The 18,088-nt window shown below is 59.4% G+C and overlaps 1 protein-coding gene across 2 annotated transcripts; it reads right to left on the bottom strand.

Moving 5' to 3' along the window:
• Window positions 1-3,916: 3,916 nt before the first annotated feature.
• PPRC1 (PPARG related coactivator 1) lies at window positions 3,917-17,326 on the bottom strand. Of its 2 annotated transcripts, none has more exons than XM_085065032.1 (14): window positions 17,162-17,326; window positions 13,232-13,375; window positions 12,935-13,090; window positions 12,445-12,561; window positions 9,314-12,074; window positions 8,850-8,903; window positions 8,404-8,464; window positions 7,968-8,053; window positions 7,030-7,828; window positions 5,389-5,562; window positions 5,155-5,218; window positions 4,834-4,955; window positions 4,550-4,701; window positions 3,917-4,250 (listed from the first exon to the last, which is right to left on the bottom strand). In XM_085065032.1, the coding sequence occupies exons 1-14, from the start codon at window positions 17,300-17,302 to the stop codon at window positions 4,147-4,149; spliced, it is 4,935 nt and encodes a 1,644-aa protein (XP_084921158.1). In that variant the 5' UTR covers window positions 17,303-17,326; the 3' UTR covers window positions 3,917-4,146. The 2 variants fall into 2 exon arrangements, with proteins under 2 accessions (XP_084921158.1, XP_084921159.1); XM_085065033.1 differs by having other exon boundaries at window positions 12,935-13,087.
• Window positions 17,327-18,088: the final 762 nt, after the last annotated feature.

Raw genomic sequence — 18,088 nt, 5'->3', positions numbered from 1 at the left:
GTGAACACAACCACACACAGTAACTGCAGCAGCAGCTGTAAGAGGGAACGGGGCATTAACCCTGGCTCTCAGCTGTACAAGCACAGATTTAAAGGACACACAACCACTGGCTGGCCTCCAGGGCTTACTTGCAGGCAGGCAGGGATTTGGGATGAGGGCTGTGTAAGAGAGCAAAGATGGTGTGGTGAGAGTGAGGGAGCCCCAAACCTGCAGATGCTGCATGCCAAAGTGGGATGAGCACCTCTCCCAGCTCTCTGGGGCTCCTCTGAGCCCACCTGCAGCAATCCCAGCACCAAACTGCCATGGCCACTCTCAGCAGGCACCATGAAGCTGGGTACCCCTGAGGCTCCCAATGGAGGGAGCCCAAGTTGGGGAGGCACAAATATGCCACAGCAGCAACCTCTGCTTTGGGTTAGGAGCACTGAGTCCTTGGGTGTGCTGAGTAAGTCTGAATCTCGAGGACTGGTGGTCCCAGGGAAGGGAATGGGTGTCAACAGCAAGGAACATAACCATGTTCCTGCCTGGCACCTCTGCCCACAGGGGTTCCTGTCAGCTTTCAGGATCAGTATGCTGAACATCTGAAGTGTGAATATCCTAAGTGTGGGAAAGCACACCCACCTCACAGCAATGTGGATGCTCTGCACCTGGCAGCACCCAGCTCCAAGATCCCAGAATAACCTTTCCTGAGGATAAGGGACTCTGCTGTTGCTGAGGAAATGTTGAGCTCTGCAAAGCAATGAGGACAAGGGCCATGCAGCCTTCAGCCACAGGCAGAGGTGTGCAAGGAGCACTGATGTCAGACTCTCCTGCTGCCCCACTGCCTTCTGCACATGGGGTCCAAACAAGCTTATGCACAGAGCACAAGCCACTCATCTTGGAGGTTTCACCCACTATAAAAGACCAATCTGGATGCCCTTCTAGCTGCTTTCTAGCTTGGAGATCACGTTCAGAACATATTAATGCAAGAGAGAACAAAAAGGGAAAGGGAGAAGGAAGATGTGAAATCAGCATCAGTCCATTAGAGATTTATTCCAGAAGACCATAGATAGCAGGGCTGGGTGCAGGAAGGGACAACTGCTGGAGATTGGAGTCTGTAGCAGGAACAGAAGGGGAAAGGCTGAGAGTGCCTTGAAGAGAAACAGAGTCAAAACTCCAGTTCTTAGTAACCTCTCAGAAAACACCCTCTGTGTGGTTCCCAGCCATGGGCTGCTGCAGCTTGGAGCAGAGCCACTCATATGGGCAGCACAGGGTGCTGCTGCTTGCAGGAGGAAGGTTGGCTGTCCTAGGGTGAAGCAGATTTGTTTCCAAGAGAACTGGGGTTCCTACAAAGCCCCAGGTCTGGATTGCCTGCCAGGGCAAGGGATGTACTTCAGGTGCTGCTCCTTGCCACTGTCCCCAGTTCTCTCCAGACAGCTCCGGCCAGCACTCATGTTTCCAGAGAGATGGCTGTGCACTGCTTTCCAAACTCCTGCCTCCTGTTTGCAACAGTGCCTTTGACACCGGCTGGGTGGCAGGAAAACACCTTTCTGCAACTGTCACACCCTCCACAACAAACCTTAAATCAATAACCAAGAACACAGGGACAGGTTATTGCTAACGGAAACCATTAAACTGTAACACAGGGGGATAAAGCCAACCTCTAACACTCGGAAGATTTATAAGGCACAACAGCAGGGTGTTAATTCTTCTGGCAACACAAACACTTTCACACCTCCTGCCTTTCCTCACCCGTAGGAGCAGTGGGAGGAGAGGGGACCATGTGCAGCCCAGCCTCAGGAACACAAGTACACAGCCGTGTTCACGTAGAAGTCAGCAGCACACATATTTGGGGTGAAGCCATGCTTACAGGGCTGCCCAAATGCACACACCTCAGGTCCATGGGATAGCATAGCTGCAGGGGTTCCCAGGGTCGCTGACAACAGACATCCCCTGTGCCCAGCTCCGCCTTGCCACCAACATTCCCCACTCCTGCCTGCCTCTTCATCTGCACCAGTTTCGAGGAAAGGCTGTAAAGAAATTCTCAGACCATCTAAATTTTCAGACCGTTGTAGAAATAAGCCCAGCTCTAGGGCACACAAGCCCTTCCTCAGGCCTGTATTACCCAACAGCTTGAGAGTGTTTTTGCAGCTGGTTGAACAGACACTCCCTGTAACACTTGCTTGGATCCACATGCCTTCCATTTACTGCTGTGGCAGCTGAGACCAGGGAGATGCTGGTCAGAACCACCACCGGCCCAGCAGCTCCAGGTAGGAGAGGGGCTACAGATGTGCTGCAGCTATAGGGCTTGGCATGAACTCACAGAAAGGGGGACACATCCTCCCCACAAGTCCCCACCAGGCCCTGGCTGTCACCCCCTCCTTCAATGTCACTGGAAGAACTGCACTACTGATTAGCAGCCCCCTGCCTGCCTCCCCCTATTCCGCTTGCACCCTTGCCTGCAGCTGCCTCCTTGTACCCTCCCTTGTGCAAAGTCCAGGGCCAGACAGGAGAGGACAGGGTGGGAGCTCACTCAGGGCTCACCTGCAGGCAGCCTCACTGTACTCCACATCCCTGGGTACTGTGGAGGCCTCCCTGGGCTGAGCGGTGGAGCAGCAAAAGTCATCCAGTGTGCAGGCTGGAGCACCTCTCTCCATCCAGGGAAGCAGCGACAGCAGAGGTAGGCTCCAGCCACCGTGCCAGACCATACATAAGATTGCTGCAGTACACCCAGGCTCAGAGCCTTGAACATGATCCAAGTGGCAACATGAGCATCAGCTTGGCTGAAGCCCCCACCCTGGGTTTATTGCCCCTATTCCCCTCCTTGTTCTCATACTATAGGAGTGGGTGCTGCCTCCATCAAGGGATCTGAAGGGACTTTGAGCAGCCCACTCCCAGCCAAAGCACCGTGAGGAATCCTGGGATTGGCATGGGGGTCTATGGCCCATCACCTCCCTCCACATTGTCCCAGCTCTACACTGCCCAACTGCAGGCTTCCCTAACCAAGGGTGTGCCAAGAGGGGATCCAAACAGGCACCACTGCACCCTGCCCAACCCTGTCCCAGTCCTGAAGCCAGGATGCTCAATGACCTCTCGGGGTTCCCAGTCAGCACTGCCAGCCCAGCCCCACCTGCAAGGGACCCCCAAGCTTGTCCCAGTCTAGGAGCAGCCCAAAGCACGGCTTTTCTCTGAATGCCAGCACAACAGCAGGGTGCAGGAAAGATGCTTGGCAGAAGGCCCAAGCATACTCCCTTGCATCGCCCTTCTCCTCCATGAGCTGCAATGCACTGAGAGGGCCTAGTCATCCCTCCCTGCCCCCGTCCTTTTTTTCCTGCTAAGCACCATCCCCCTGCAGACGACTGTAACCTCTCTGCAGTCACACAAACACCTCTCCCTTGGGGGAAACCCAGAGATGAGACATCAGACAACCCTCTCCTTCTGGCAAGCCAGAGCAAAGCCAAGGAGCAGGTTCGAAAGGGACAAGCAGACTGGGCAGTGGGCTCAGAGCGCGGGGAGCCCTGCCCGAGCTAGGGCCAAGGGCTCCAGCCCGTTCCCAGCCCCCTGCCGGGAGCGGCAGTGGAGTATCTTACACTGCCCCCCCGTGGCCTCTGCGGGAGGTGCAGGTGGCCCAAAAACGGCTGGGCGCCTCAGCGCGCCAAGCCCTGCAGCCAGCAGAGCCCAAGATATGATCGGAGGGGTCCTCAGAGAGGCATTCACCCAGTGCCAGGCCATTGCAGGCTGCCACACTGACAGCCACACACTCGGTGATTCCAGTCCTGCCCCACTCTCCCCACACACCGCACTCCTGTGCCGAGTCCACGACCTGTGCAACGCTTCATGGGGCCATATCACAGCAGAATCCCTGGGGTCCTGAGGAAGGCAAAGCATGACCCCCCCCAACCTGGGAATAGCCCACGCAAAGGAGGAGACAAGGCAGTGCTGCTGTTCGGGCATCTGCATTTATTTTACGTCTGGGGCAAGCCCAGGGCTGCCACTTGCCTGGACTGCTCCATGAAGGCCAATGACCAATCCTCCTTAAATATTGGTTATAAAACAAATTTCTTTTTTTCCTTTTTCTTTTTATTAAAAACCTCATCTCTCTCTCCATACTTTTTTTGCCTTTTGTATTTGAGTATAAAAGTGGGGGCGGGTGCTCCGCCTTGCCTGCCGCTACCTCCGCAGGCTGCGTTGTGCCTGCCGCAGCAGAGTGTCGAAGTCCAGGGAATCAAACTTGCTCTTGACGGGAGCTGGGTCGAAATCCTCCCGGTTTGAATCTGGAAGAGATGGGGAGAGGCTGCCTTGAGCTCATGGAAACACTGGCACAGTTCTGGCCATCCCCTGCAGCAAACTTGTTTCACATGCCAGCCTCTAGACCAAGAGTTGGGCCAGCCTCCATCACAGTGCTGGAGCATCAGGGGATCCCCCATTCAACCTCCCTTTGGTGCAGGACCATTCCTGAATGTGGCTCTGCTGCCAACCCTGACTGACTCCAAGCATGGGGACTCTTACACCTCTGGAAAGGAGAGATGAACCCAGGGTGCCAATCCCCCAGCTTGGAAGCTGTGCAACTCACCCAAGTCGGCATAGTTCCTCCTGCAGAACTGCCTGCGGCCACCAAAGCACAAGTCGAAGGGCTGCTCGTCTGGGCGCCGCAGCTTGTGTCCACTCTCAATGGCAGCAAAGGCTTCCTCAGCATAGCGGTATGTGACAAAGCCGTAGTTATCCCTGACATGAGAGATCAGCAACAACAGTTATGTTTGTCCCGCCTTGGTCTGCACCATCCCTTTGAGTAATGGGAAAAGGGCCAAGAGGAGTCATCCCTGGGAAGGGGCTGACCAATCTCCCCACAGCTCTTACCCCTCAGAGCGGAAGTGCAGGGTACACTCCTCAATGTCCCCAAACACAGAGAAGCGGTGCCGCAGCTCCGACCGTGTCATCCGGCTGGGGATCTTGCCGATAAACACAACTCGCCGCTCCTCCTGTGCACAGGGATGCCCCATCCATGAGCAGGACCTCTTGCTCAGAGCACCCTCCCTGCACGGCCACCCACCACACCACGCCCGGGCCTCCCAGCAATGCTGCTGGCAAGGCTGCACCCCCACAGTGTGACAGAGTGACACAGAGTGACTGTGGACCCCCAAATCTCCAACTCCAGACTCCCAGCCCTCCATCACTTACTATTGCACGTTCCTTCTGGAGGATCCTCTGCCTTTGGTAGTGGTCCTGTGCCTCATAACTGTATCTGTCAGAGCAGAAACCAGACATGTGAGCTATGGAATCATGAGGGTGTCAGAAGAGTGATTCCAAGCACAAGGGAGATACTGAAGGAGTGGCTCCATCCCTCCCCCACAGGAGGCTGGGAGATGGGTTGGGAAGACCTCACACCCCTGCAGGGTGGCCACCCACGCTCACCTTCTCCACCTGTTACTCCTCCTGCGGGGCGAGGGGGAAGGGGACTGGCTGCGGGACGTGGACCTGGACGAGTAGGAGGATGTTGATGATGAGGATGAGGACCTGTCCCGGGACCTGCCACATGACCCACAGCTAGAGCGAGAGGAGGAACTGTGGGAACATCTTGAGCGGTACCTGGGGGAAGGAGAGATAGAGCTGAGACCTTCCTTTGCCCAGCATCATAAGGCTACAAAGTAGAAAAAGACCTCCATCAACCCCATGGTATCCAGCATCCCACTCAGAGAGCATCCATTCCCAGGATTAGGAAGCCTCTGCCCAAGATTGCCAGAGCAATAACACTACAGAAATGTTGCTCCACTTGACTCCCAATGCCATAGAGGAAAGGGAACAGGCTCACAGCAGGCACAGCTTCTGAAGAGCAAGAAATAGTCATAGGGGAACTGTGAAGCACAGGGCTGTGCCTGGGAAGGCCCAGGAGAGGCCAGGACTTCTGTGCTGAGCCCCACACAATGCACAGGACAACACTGGAGCCATCACATCCACGTTGTGTTTAACAGCCATGTGAACAGAGACTGCAAGAGCTTCTCCAGCAGGGCCAGGGAAAGCTTAAGGACAGCTGGACTGAAACCCCTCTGGAATTAAACTGTGCTGCCTCCAACCAGGAGCACAGTTCCTCCCCAGACATGCTGGCCATAGGTGATCCCTGCCTGGGGCAAATCCAGGCCTGGCAGGCCATGCTACCTGGCTCTGCTACATATTCTCCTGGAGGACAGCAAGTCAGGATGGCATAGCACATGGGGACATTTTCCAGCACAAGGCCAGCTGATCTGCTGGAAAGCCAAGCCAGAAATGTGGCTCGTCAGTCCCCAAGCTGCACAATCATGAACCACAGCACTTATATACCAGCCCTTTCCAGCTCCAGCCTCTGCATTTACTGCCCATTGATGGAGGGGTCTTGGTTGGACAGGTCCCTCATGCACAGGGATGTCTCCAGCACTCACTGAACACCAAGGTAAGGACAGAAAGAGAAACCCTTCACTAGTTCCAGTGCCTCCTAGTACAGCTGGGACAGGCTGCACATCACTCAGATGTACAAGAACTCTAAAATAAATGCATCCCACAGAGACTAAAGTGTCCCACTTTCCTACACAGCCTCCTCCATAAGGAGAACAGGAAGCCCCCAAGGCAGCCAAGCCAGACAGGTTTTTCCTTGCTTGCCTCCAGCAGCTCCCTGGAAAGCTCCACTATGGCTCCTCTCATTTCTACACTAAGGGCTGCAGCAGCCCCACAGCACAAATATGAACACCTGCCATTAACATCCTAGAAAAAGCATCTGAAAGCAAAGATGCAGGCAAGGACTTGTAACATGGACTGGGTGTTCCAGGAGGAGTAAGGAAGCTTGGCTCACTGGTGGCCTTGCAGGCACACAGGCCCAAACATAGGCTTCAGCCAGATGTTGATGGGCAGAGTGTCGCAGCAGCTCCCCCAGCCTCAGTGAGCCAAGCATCTCTTCAGAAAAGCTACAAGGACAAAAAGATCAAATCCAGCTATCAAGTAGGACCACAACGATGTGTATGGGCACCTGCAAAAGCCTGGCCACCAGACAACTGCCCCAAGAGCAAGTAATAATCCACTGCTTACCTTCGCCACCGCTTTGGGGGTGGGGAGAGTGATCGTGACCGGGATCGGGAGGATGAGGATGAAGATGAAGATGAGGACTTGCTAGCTCCATCCGAACTAGAGCTAAAAGAACGGCTGGCACGGCTCCGGCCAGCCCTCCAGCTGTCAGCAGAGGGGCTGGGTGAGTTCTGAGGTCTCCGGTAGCAGCGCAGGGACCTCTTGGCAGCAGCATGGCTGGGCTGGGTACTGGGAGTCTGCACCTCCTGGTCCCGGCAGGGGGATGCAGCTGGAGACAGGAGCACTGATGTGGGAGGACTGCTGCACCCAGGGGTGGCCTTGTTGGGAATGGTAGTCCGATAATCCAGGGGAGCAAGGCAGGCCATCTCCAGGGGCTCCTGGCTGTGCCCCATGGTGGTGTTAGGGGCTGGTGGGGTAGGCTCAGGTTGGTCCAGCGTCCGTTTGGTTAAGGAGGAGATGGGTTTGATAGTTATGTCCCGGTGGTGTTTGACATTCCAGCGGGAGCCGCCCTCAGCAGGGGGCTGCGTGCCAGGGGTATTGCTGCTCTCAGGCCGTGGTGTACTGAGGATGCAGTAGTCATGGTCTCCTGAGCAGACGTGGCTGGGGGCTGTGCTGGTGAGGGCTGGCACCATGCTCTTCCCCTGGATCTTGTTTGGGAGCAGTGGCTTGGCTTTCATCACCTTGGTTGCCTTCTGGGGCCCTTCCTGGGGCACGGACCCAGGTGACTTGGCCTTGGCCAGCAGTGAGACAGCAGGCAAAGGCTTCCAGAGCTGGTGGGGAGGTGTCGCTGGGGGCGTGAGGCCTGTGAGAGCACCAGAACGCTTTCAAGAGCAGCCCTTTGCTGCAACCCACCCGGAAGTGGCTCCCTCGTGTCCCACAGACACAAAACAGCCCTGCCAGGACATGGCAGACTCCCCTGCCTTGCCCCGAGTATTAATTACCTGCCACATTGGCCAGCTCAGAGGCCTGCAGGCCATCTGGGGGTTTCCTGTCCTGCTGGGTCGGTGCATCCTGCTGGGTCTCAGGCCTGAGAATGGGAAAGGAACTTTGTCCAACATGGCAGGCAAAACCCAGCTCCAGTACCCACACCCAGGGCACCCACTCAATCTGCCACACTGGGCAGTTCACAGGGACAGAGGATCCAAGAGAGCTGCACAGAGAAAACTTGCACAGCTTGGTCATGCCCATCACTGCTTCTCCCAGTTCTTACCCCGCAGTGCCAGCTCTGTCCCAGTCCAGTGACAAGCTCAGCCCCTCCTGGGCCAATGGATACAGTCCCAGCACACTTGAAACCCTGCCAGGACTGAGAGCTGCCCCCGTACTCTTGCTCTGCTGGGCTCCATGCTGGGAACCAGCTGCCAATGTCTTGGTACTCACCCAGAGCTCTCCATCAGCGGCCTTTGCTCAGGAGGCTGTACAGGAGTCTCCTCTTTCTTGGCTGAAAAGAGAACACGTAGGTGACAGTGGCAACAAGGTGAGGCTGAATGACAGGGGCCACAAAGCACCCCAGGAACAGCTGGGAAGAGGTTTTCCAGCACCAGAAACCCAGCTCCCTGAAGATAGGAGCTGCACATCCCTTTTCCTTCACAGATTCTTCACCACCCCCTTGGTTGCCCTGGGGACCCCCAGGCATTTCCACAAGCCAAGGAAATGAAGGCAGAGACAGCCCCAGGACAAAACACCTGGGGCAGGGTAACAGGAGCCCACAGGCAGCAGCATCACAGCCCTCCCAATCCCACCCTGCCACAGGGAACATGGACAGCCCAGGGAGGCCAGCGTGGTATGAAGGGAGCCCCGCAGGGGACAGCACACCAGATCCGCACCTTCAGACTTCTCAAACTGCTCCAGCAGGCTGGACAGGTCGGTGGCTTCAATCCCTGGGCCAGAGAGAAAATACAGCAAGTTAAGTCAGCCAAAATTCTCCCAGCACCGCAGTGATGCATCCCAGCCCCATCTTTCCCCTACATCAGCCTCCCTGGGTGATGGGGCAAGCACTGGAGAGGAGAACCAGAGCCTGCAGCAGCTCCGTGTCTCCCGCAGCAAGGACAGGAGCACCCTGCTCTGCAGTCCCAAACGGGAGTAGCTTCAGGACAGCCAGCACAGACCATCCATTGGAGGCAACATCCTAGCAGAGGACTGTGAAGAGACTGCAAGCCTGTGGGCATAGCTTTGCCACCCTCACCCCCGAAAGTGCCAGGAACCAGTCCTGCTACCTAGGTTGCCAGCAGCACTGCAGCCTTGCTGTCTGGTAACACTCAACCCAGCATCCCGCAGCCCTCCCACTCACCGATCTCACTGATGAAGGCTTGCACGATGTCCTTGCTGCTGTCACTGGGCTGGGCTGGGCTGAGGAATGGCTGGTGCCTCCATGGCCGTGCAGTGGGTGCCTTGGTGGGAAGGCTGCTCTCTTGACCTGCTTTCGGTGGTGGTGCCACAGCCTGGGAGGTGGATTTTTGGCCAGGCAACTCCTGCCCAGCAGCTGCCTTGGGCTCCAGCAGGGCTTTCTCCACTGTCTCCTTGCTTGGCCCTGCAGCCTTCTCCATGGGGTGGGTGCCAGGGGACTCCCCAACAGGGGCAGAGGACACCTCTGCTGGGCAGCAGATGGCAGCTGAGGGGACCTTTGGGAGCTGCTTGGGAGTTGCAGCTTGGGGCTCCTCCAGAGGCTGGGTGGGGGCAGCCTGGGGGACTGGCACTGCAGGAGGAACCCTGCTGGGCTGGGCAGTGGCAGCTGAGGGGGCTGGCAGGGGCTGGGCTGGGGCTGAAGCCAGAGGGGCCTTGGGAAGAGAGCTTTCTCCTGCCAGCCGTGCCTGCCTCCTGGGGTCTGACACCCTGCCAGTCGCTGGCCTGGCTGAGCCACTGGCAGCCCCCATCTCACTGGCTGGGGCAGCAGGTGGCTGGGCAGGGAAGCCTGGTGGCTCTGGGCAGCTGAGCATAGGGGTGGCAGGAGGCTGCCCATGCAGGAGGACCGTGCCAGGGTGGCTGCCAGCTGGGAAGGCAGTGGTGGCCTGCACTGCTGCTCCAGGGTCCCTGTACGCAAGGGAAGGCACCGGAGGCGGTATGGGAATTCCTGGCCAGTAGGATGGTGATGCCCACCCCACTGGGGCATAGGGGCCAGCCGGGCCATATGGAGGCGGGGGTGGCACAGGTGGAGGGGGCCAGGCCATGGCTGGAGGCGGGAGGCCAGGCACCATGTGAAAAGTATTGGAGGAGCTGGCACTGGGTGGTGGGGGCAAACCATGGCAGCCCATGGGCTGCGGGCTGAAGCAGGGCCAGGAAGGCACTGGTGGGTAAAGGGCATAAGCACCGGCAGAGACTGGCGGCATCCCAGTGGGGGCCACCCCAGCAGCTGGGGGCACATTTGGTGCGACAAAAGGCATTGGTGTTGATGGGGGTGGAGCCGTGGCAGGTGCCGGAGCTGTGGAGGGTACCGGGGCTGAAGTCAGAGCCGTGGGAGCTTTGCTAGCAGGAGGAGGGACAGCAGCAGGGCTGGTGGGTTTGTCTGGTCCCTTCTGAGCACCGTCTGCCTCGGTGGAGGAGCGCATGGGTGACACCAAGCAGGGGATCTCTGCCAGCTCTGTCGGAGGCTCAGGGACACTGGGCCACTTGCTGGCCACTTGCTTCTTGCCTTCCTGGCTGCCACCCTCACTGAGCTGACGGTGCAACATGCGGATGCGGTATTCCCTCAAGCTCAGGGCCTTGGGTTTGGCTTCCTTAGGCAGGCCCTCGCTCGGCTCTGCTGCTGGCAGGCTCTGGGCAGGCTCCAGCCCCACACCTTGCTCTGGGAGCTCAGAAGCAGCCTCTGAGACACCACTAGTCTGTTCGGCAGATGGCTGTGCATCCCCCTGGCCCTCAGCCTGGTCTGTCAGGCTGGGACATGCAGCTGTTGGCTGCCCCTCCACGCTTGGTGCTGTCTTCTCCAAGGACACCAGAGTCTTGTTTTTCTCCAGGGCCACGCTCACAGTTTCTGGTGCTGGCTCCTTCTGCAGCTCCTGCTTCACTTTTTTGGGCAGGAAGGCTCCTGCTGTGCTCCGATGCCTGCCGCAGGGCCGCAGTGCCTGCTCGGTGTGCAGCTCCATCTGGCCCTCCTTCCGGGCTCGTTCCAGCTGCTGTGCCAGGAAGTCTGAGACCTGAACAGAAGGACACGCTGCCCGCTGCCGGCTGGTGGCTGGATGGACATGGGGCTGTCCGGAGCCAGCAGAACGGAGCCGGTGGGCCACACAGTCCCTGCCTGGCCTGGCCTGCTTCCTTTGGTCTTCCTCTGCTTTCTTTTTCCGACTCTTCCTTGCTCTCTCACGGCCTCGTCCCTTCTCAGAGCACTCACGTTTGCCACCCACCAGGGCCTCCGTGCTGTGGCAGGAGCTGCTGTTGGGACCCAAGGCTCCAGGTGCTGCTGCCTCCGGCAGAGAGGTGCCCTCTGGGGTAGTGCACGAAGGCTCCTTCCCAGGAGGAGAAAGTTTCTCTTTCTTCTCCTCTTCCACCCCATTTTCCTGGGCTGAAGCTCCTGGCAGCTCCCCTCGATCTTCTGGGATTGACTCCCTGGTACTCTCCTCTGCTCCCAGGAGCTGGGGCTCCAGGTCAGGGGAGCTGGGAGTAAAGGGCTGCAGGACCACAGGGATTTCCACACTCTCTCCCTCACCAGGCACAATTTCCAGCAAGACAGGACTACTCAGAAGTTCCTTGGCCACAGGTTCTGTGTCAGGGTCCAGGCACACAGTGAAGGTGGGCAAGCAGTAGGGGTGCATGGACTTCACCAGCTCACTCAGGGATACATCACTTGTGTTGATGATGCAGGGATCTTCATGCTCCTCCAGCACCGCCCTAGCCTCACCCACGCAGAAATCCACAGCCTCCATGCTGCTGTCTAGCTCCAGGCTCAAGGCAGCCTCCTCCTCTTCTTCCTCCCCATCACTGCGCTGTGGCAGGGGCTGCCCTCGGGCTCGGTGCCGGCCCACCTTCCTCTCCACCCTCGGGGTGCTGCAGACTTGCTTCTTTGGCAGCATCGGGTCCTCAAGACCATGAGCATGGTCCCAGGCCAGGTCTGTGTCAGTCTGGGAAGGGGAACCACAGCAAACATCAGTTCCTGGGCTTTTACCAGCACTCCCCCAGAACAGCCAGCTGTGGGCCTGCTGCAACTCTAAAGCAAAGTCCCATGGCAGACAAAAAGGTCGGAGACATTTGACCCGCTCAGTTGAGACACAACAGAGCTGGAAACCCACCACCTCTACAAGAGCATCCCCAGTCCCTGGTGCCCACCAGCTGAGGCAAGCCCTGCTCCCACTGCTGCTGATGCCTTGCAAAAGCATCACTTCTGGGAAAGGATGCCTGTGCCAGGAGGAAAGGCTGAGGCTGGGGGCTGCAGCAGGGACAGTTATCCCAGCACCACCCCAACACTTCAGCTTCCCCTGCTCCACTGCTCACCTTCCCAACCACAGAGACACTGCTGCTGCTGCTGAGAGGCCTGAGAGGCTTGGGCTGTTCCAAGGTAGGGTTCTCACACTCTAGCAACGGGTGGGATAAGGTGAGAAACTTCTGAAACTGGAAAGATGGACAGAAGATAAGACAGTGGCAGGTTTGTGCTCCTGGAGGGGACAGGCCACCCCCAGCCCCACAGTGCCCATGCACTTCACCCCACAGAACCCAGGAGCAAACAGCCACAGTTTCACTCACAGTGCACGCAGCTTCACAAAGCCTCTGGCACATCTCTGGCTCTACATAAAGACCCAAGACTAAGGTATGGCCCCCTCAGAGTCCTTCTCTCACACTGGGACCATCATGAGGATACATCTCAGGGTGTTGGGGACCAGGGTCCTACCACTTCAGGGCACCCTCATACCAGGACTTGGCAGAGCCCTGCCTGAGCATCTTCCCATGGGCTCTGAGGTCAGGCCAGATCTACTCCCCAACTCACTGAGGGATTCTCCCGCTCACGAGGTGAGGTCAGCAGCTCTGCATCCATGATGGTGTCAAAGGGGGACAGAGTCTCATCATCCGTGCTGTCCAGGATCTCTGTGATGGCAGTCAGCAGGGACAGCTCATTCTGTGCATCCAGGCAGACCTTGCTCTGCTGCAAGGATAGGGATGGTCTCAGAGGGCGACAGGATACAGCTACAAGATCTGGCCATGGAGGACACTGCCACCACCCCCACCCATGCTACAGCCAGGGCCAGCCTGGCCACCACTCCCACATCTGTGTGTGAGCTCCCACCTCGCTCAGAGAGAGATCCTCAATGATGGAGATCACAGAGGAGTCGAGATAGTTCTGCATTGTCCCCAGGATCTCTTCAGCTTCTAAGATGGTTTCTGCATCCAACGATCTTAAGTTCAGGTCATCCTCCTCGAGGGAAAAGCACTGTCGAGGAGCAGGTAAACACTTACTTACCATGGGGAGCCAGGTAAACACTTTGCACAACCCCACTACCAGCACTGATTTCCTCACAGCACACACGGGCTCCCAACAGCCTGCACTGCAAACAGCGGCTGGGCACCCCCAGCACCCCAAACATACAGGGGAAGCAGGTGGGACACAGCTGCAGGTCAGAAGATGGCACAGGGGACCTTTCCCCTTGCTTTCATGAGAGTCCAGTGCATAAAGTCCTGCGCTGCTTTCAGCCCGAGACCCTTACGGTTACCCGGGATGCCTCCACACCAAAAATTTCTGCCTGATTCACTCTGCAGCTGCATGACTGGGAAAGATGAATGGATGAAACCCCAGGCTCTGCCCAACACCACGCATTGGTTGTACTGGACAGGGAGGGCGGGACAGGCAGGCTCCCGCCACCTCACGGACTGTCACGCGCGCCTCCAATTCCGGCTGTTGGCGCTTCAGATAAGCCCAAAACCATTACGAAATTCATAACAAAAGTGCAGGAGTCAGCAACAGGGATGCAGCCAGCTGCCACTGCCAGAGCCCTACCCCAATACCTCTGCTGCAGGCTACAAGAGGACATGGCTTGCAATTCAGGACCAAGCCAGCTTTGTTACTCCTTCAAATTCCCAACCCCACATCCTTTCCACTCCCTCAGCCACCTCCAGGGATGCTTGAGTAATTCTGAGTAACCTGAGAAAAGTATCTGCACCGCACTCCAGGGTGCCACACAGCCATGATGCTGGACAGCCAGGAAAAGCCAGATGCTGGCCAAGGGCAGGGGCTGCAGCCCCTGGCTGAGCAGAGCCACAGGACATATAGAGCAGAGCAGCAGCACAGGCGTGTCACCAGCACGAGACAGGATACGAATTCCTGTTTGTAGATGGGCTTAAGCAGAGAGATAATGGAGGCTGGGAAGATAAGGGCACCAAGGACAAAGCCCTGGGAGAGTACACCTCCCTCCCAGAGCTGGCCAGGAGCAGGCCTCGAGCAGTCTTCTTCCCCTGGGAGCAGCATCAGCACTGAGAGAATATGGCTGAACCTCGGGGAATGCACATCTGATGCAGCTCACCTGTGTTTCACATAGGTACCACAGCTGGCATGAGCCTGTGCCCATGCAGGATAAAATGTATCTTGTCCCCATAGAGAATCTGCTAATACTTTGAAATCTTCTTCTAGCAAGCAAGAAACTGCACCACAGGGACAGCAGACATTTCACTAAATAGGTGTTTCTAAAATACGACAGCACCAAAGCCACATGTCCAAACCCCTTATACCAGTAAGACAGACTAGGCACCTCTTGCTACAGCACAGCCAGGAGCCCTGTGCAACCCCAGAATACAGGCACCCCAAAACCAGGCTGGGAATCAAAGCAAGGGCACCCAAAGCACTGCCCTGAAGCTACCCATCCCAAATCCCACCAGTCTGTGACACGGCAGCCCTAATGACCAGGAGTCTGCAATGGTTTGGGGCTCAGCAGGCAGCTTGGCAGCCCAGACCAGCCTCTCCCAGGGCCCTCCCCCTGGAAGTGAAGCCCACCAGTGACACCAGGACACTACTCCACCCTGCCATGCAGATCAGGCTATGGAGCAGTTTTAGAGCAGTTCTGCCGCTCAGCATCTCCAGTCCCCTCCCTCGTCGGCGCTGGCTGACAGTCAGAGCGCGGGCGCAGAGACTGCTGGCAGCCCTCTAGGCGCAGCCTGGCTGCGATTCCCGGCCAATCCTCACGCAGATACTGGGAGGACATCCAGGCTTACACGCCCAGCCCCGGCGTGCAAGCCTGAGTCAGCGGTGACCGGCAGGCAGAGGCACCCGGGCCATCGGAGGACCCGGCAGGATGGAGCATCAGCAACCCAGGGATGTGGGGGGCACCTGACTACTGCCTGCTGATGGCAAAGTGATCCAGGGGACACCCTGGGGGCGCACAGCCCTGCCCATCTGGCCATAGGGCTGGCTCTCCCCAAAGAAAGCATGTAATAAGAGGTTTCCAGCTGTGATCAGCGCTGGACATTTGGAGGGCGGGAAGTAAATCTCTCCCACTCAAATGGCCTCTTCCTGCGGCTCCTGCCCACAGCCCGGGAAGGAGGGAGGGAGGGAGGGAGGCAGAGCAATCTCCCGTGTCTTCCTCGATTCCCTGGACTCAGTGCCTTGTAATAAGGAGTCCCACAGCCGTGAGTCACCGGCCTGGGCTGTGTTACCCCAGGACTCCCTTTGATCCACCTGGGGACGGGCACCTCCTGCAGCCTTCATCACTTGAGCATCGCTTGTGCGTCAGGGCGGGTATGAACCAGCCCAGCCTGTTCCCGCGTCCCTGCCGCTCTCCTCCCTGACAGAGACCCCCGTCACCCCTAACCTGGAGGGGAGAGGGGAACACCCCTGCCCTCACAGCTCCCTGTTTTGGCTTTACAGCAGTGCAGAACGGAAGAGGGTCACAGGAATGTTCAAGGACAGGCTTCGGCTCCGGCCATGCTGTGCCCAAGCAACCAGCACTGCCGGGGAGAAGGGAAGATGCCCACAGTGGCTCGCGGGGTGCTGGGACTGGAGCCAACTGCTTGCCACGGGCACAGTCTAAGTGTGGCCACCAGCTCTTGCGGCACCCATCCGGCGCAGGGTATACTGCGCTCCCTGCTCTGGTCCCCGGAAGGGACAACAGAGGGCCCCGCAGGCCGGTGGTGACACGTGTGCCCGGCGTGCTGCGGCTACGCCCCGAGCACAGGGCGGCCATGGTCCCCGGCTGGCTGCCAAGGTCGCTATTACAGCGCTGGAATTGCCGGCAAGGGCGCGGGGTGAGCCCGGGAATCCGGGGGGCTCCGCCCGACCACAGCAGCACAGCCAGAGGATGCTCCGTGGATTCCTCTGCTGCTTTCGGAAAACATCAGGCGGGAACGCACCTCTCTCCCCTATACGCAGCCCACTCTACTCGCGTCGGGGAGGGGCGGAACGGGGTCAGCGCCCTCCAGCTCGGGACGGGAGTCCCCCACGTAGCCCCTCCACCACGCAAGAGAACGCTGGCAGAGGTAGAAGCGTGGGGCTCCCCAAAAAAAATCCCGACAAACGCACAGCGCAGGTGCCCCCGGGTCCCCTCCTGGGGTGCCGCATCCCCACGCTCCCCGTCCGGACAGCATCGCACTCCCACTTAGCCCAGCCCCGGGAGGGCCCACCAGGGCCGGTGACAGCGGCAGCGATGCGCCCCAGATCTGCCAAGGCGCGGGAGCCACTTGCTGCGGGATAAAGCCCCGCTTCCCGTGGATAACCCGTGCGTCCCGGGGAACCTCTCCCGGCCCGGGCCACGTTCTGCACACAGAGCTCCTGCCACCGAAACCGACGGGTGTAGTTGTCCCAAAACGCGCCTGCCCCAGCTCCTCGCGGCCGCAGGTGGCAGAGGGCGGCGCCGCGATGGAGAGACCGCGGGAAAACTCGGGCGGCATCCCCCTGGCCCCCACTGCCAAAGGCCGGAGTGTCACCTCCCGCAGGGGACACCAAACCCCCCGTCCCACCGGGTCCCGTGGCCGTGGTGAGCTCCCCCACCCCAGAATCTCCCGCGCCAACACCCCACCCCCCCGGCGGGAGAGCTCAGGGCGCCCCATTCCTCCACCCATAGAAAGGGCGCCCCACTCCGGGTCCAGCGGGTGTGCCCCGGGCCCGCGCTGCGCCCCCCACCCGCCGCCGGCGCGGCGGGCCCGTTCCCGGCACACGTGGTGCTGCCGCCACGGGAGCCGCCCCGGCCTCCACGTGTCACGGCGCGGCCCGCCGCGCCTCGCCGCCCCTTACCTGCAGGGGGCTGCCGGCGCGGAAAGGCGACTCGCGCAGGGCTCCACCGCTCGCCAGGCTCCGCGGAGCGGCCGCGGCGGCAGCGCAACCGGCCCCGGCCCCGCTGGCGGCGGGCACCGCTCCGCCCCGCCGCGCCGCCATCTTGGCGCCTCCGCTCCCAGCGCGGCCACTGCCGGGCGCGCCACGTGACCCCTGACCACCCCGCACTACAGCTCCCGGCGGCCCCCGCGTCGCCCCGCCCCGCCTGCGCGCGGCGCGCCGGGAGCGCACCCTTTCGCTGCCGGCCGCGCGCCGAGAGGCGGGCTTCTGCCTGAGGGGGCGCCCGGCCTCGGGGGCGCGGGCGGCCATCTTGAGGGCGGGCAGACCCTCGGGCTTCGCCGCCATCCTTGAGGTGGGCGGGGACGAGGGGGGGCAGGCCACGCCCCGCGGCGTGCGATGGGCGGGGCGGGGCGGGAGGGACTGGCGGGAAGCGCCCCCTGTGGGCGGGGCAGGCGCGCGTTTTCCCGCGGCGCCACGGGCACGCCCAGGCCGTCCTGTCGCACACGTGTGCGCGGTCGATCCGCGTGTCCCCGCGGTTCCCGGAAAGCAGGGGCAGAGTTACTGTGGACGCAGTGGCTCTCCTCCGGCTGTGACCCTTCTCTATGCCGGAAATGCCTGTGCAACACTGCCATGGTGCTACATTGAGACCAACCTCGTGTGAGGCTGGTGGAGGTGACAGGCACGCGTGGCAGGCACAGGGTGATGAAAAAACCTATCGGCTGTGAAAGGCGGGATGGGCACCGCGAGCTGCCGTGCAGTCTCCTGGCACAGCAACGGAGCAGGGTACTGAAGTCACTGCTGGTGCCTTGGTTTGTGCTGTTCTCCAAAGCTGGCACACAGAAAATCACCTGGAGAATTTGAGGGAGCCAAACTTGGCTCACTGGACGC

Source organism: Lichenostomus cassidix, chromosome 6, assembly GCF_008360975.1.
Source record: "Lichenostomus cassidix isolate B80296 chromosome 6, HeHo_3.0, whole genome shotgun sequence".
Lineage (NCBI taxonomy): Eukaryota > Metazoa > Chordata > Aves > Passeriformes > Meliphagidae > Lichenostomus > Lichenostomus cassidix.
This window is presented reverse-complemented; position numbering and strand designations above follow the sequence as displayed.

Excerpts from the sequence above, each read along its gene's own strand:
- PPRC1 (XM_085065032.1), bottom strand. The coding sequence starts at position 17,302 with ATGGCGGCGCGGCGGGGCGGAGCGGTGCCCGCCGCCAGCGGGGCCGGG. Across the intron at positions 13,376-17,161 it reads GCGCCGGCAGCCCCCTGCAG|TGCTTTTCCCTCGAGGAGGA; the intron begins GTAAGGGGCGGC and ends GCTCCTCGACAG. Across the intron at positions 12,562-12,934 it reads GTGAGCGGGAGAATCCCTCA|TTTCAGAAGTTTCTCACCTT; the intron begins GTGAGTTGGGGA and ends CCATCTTTCCAG.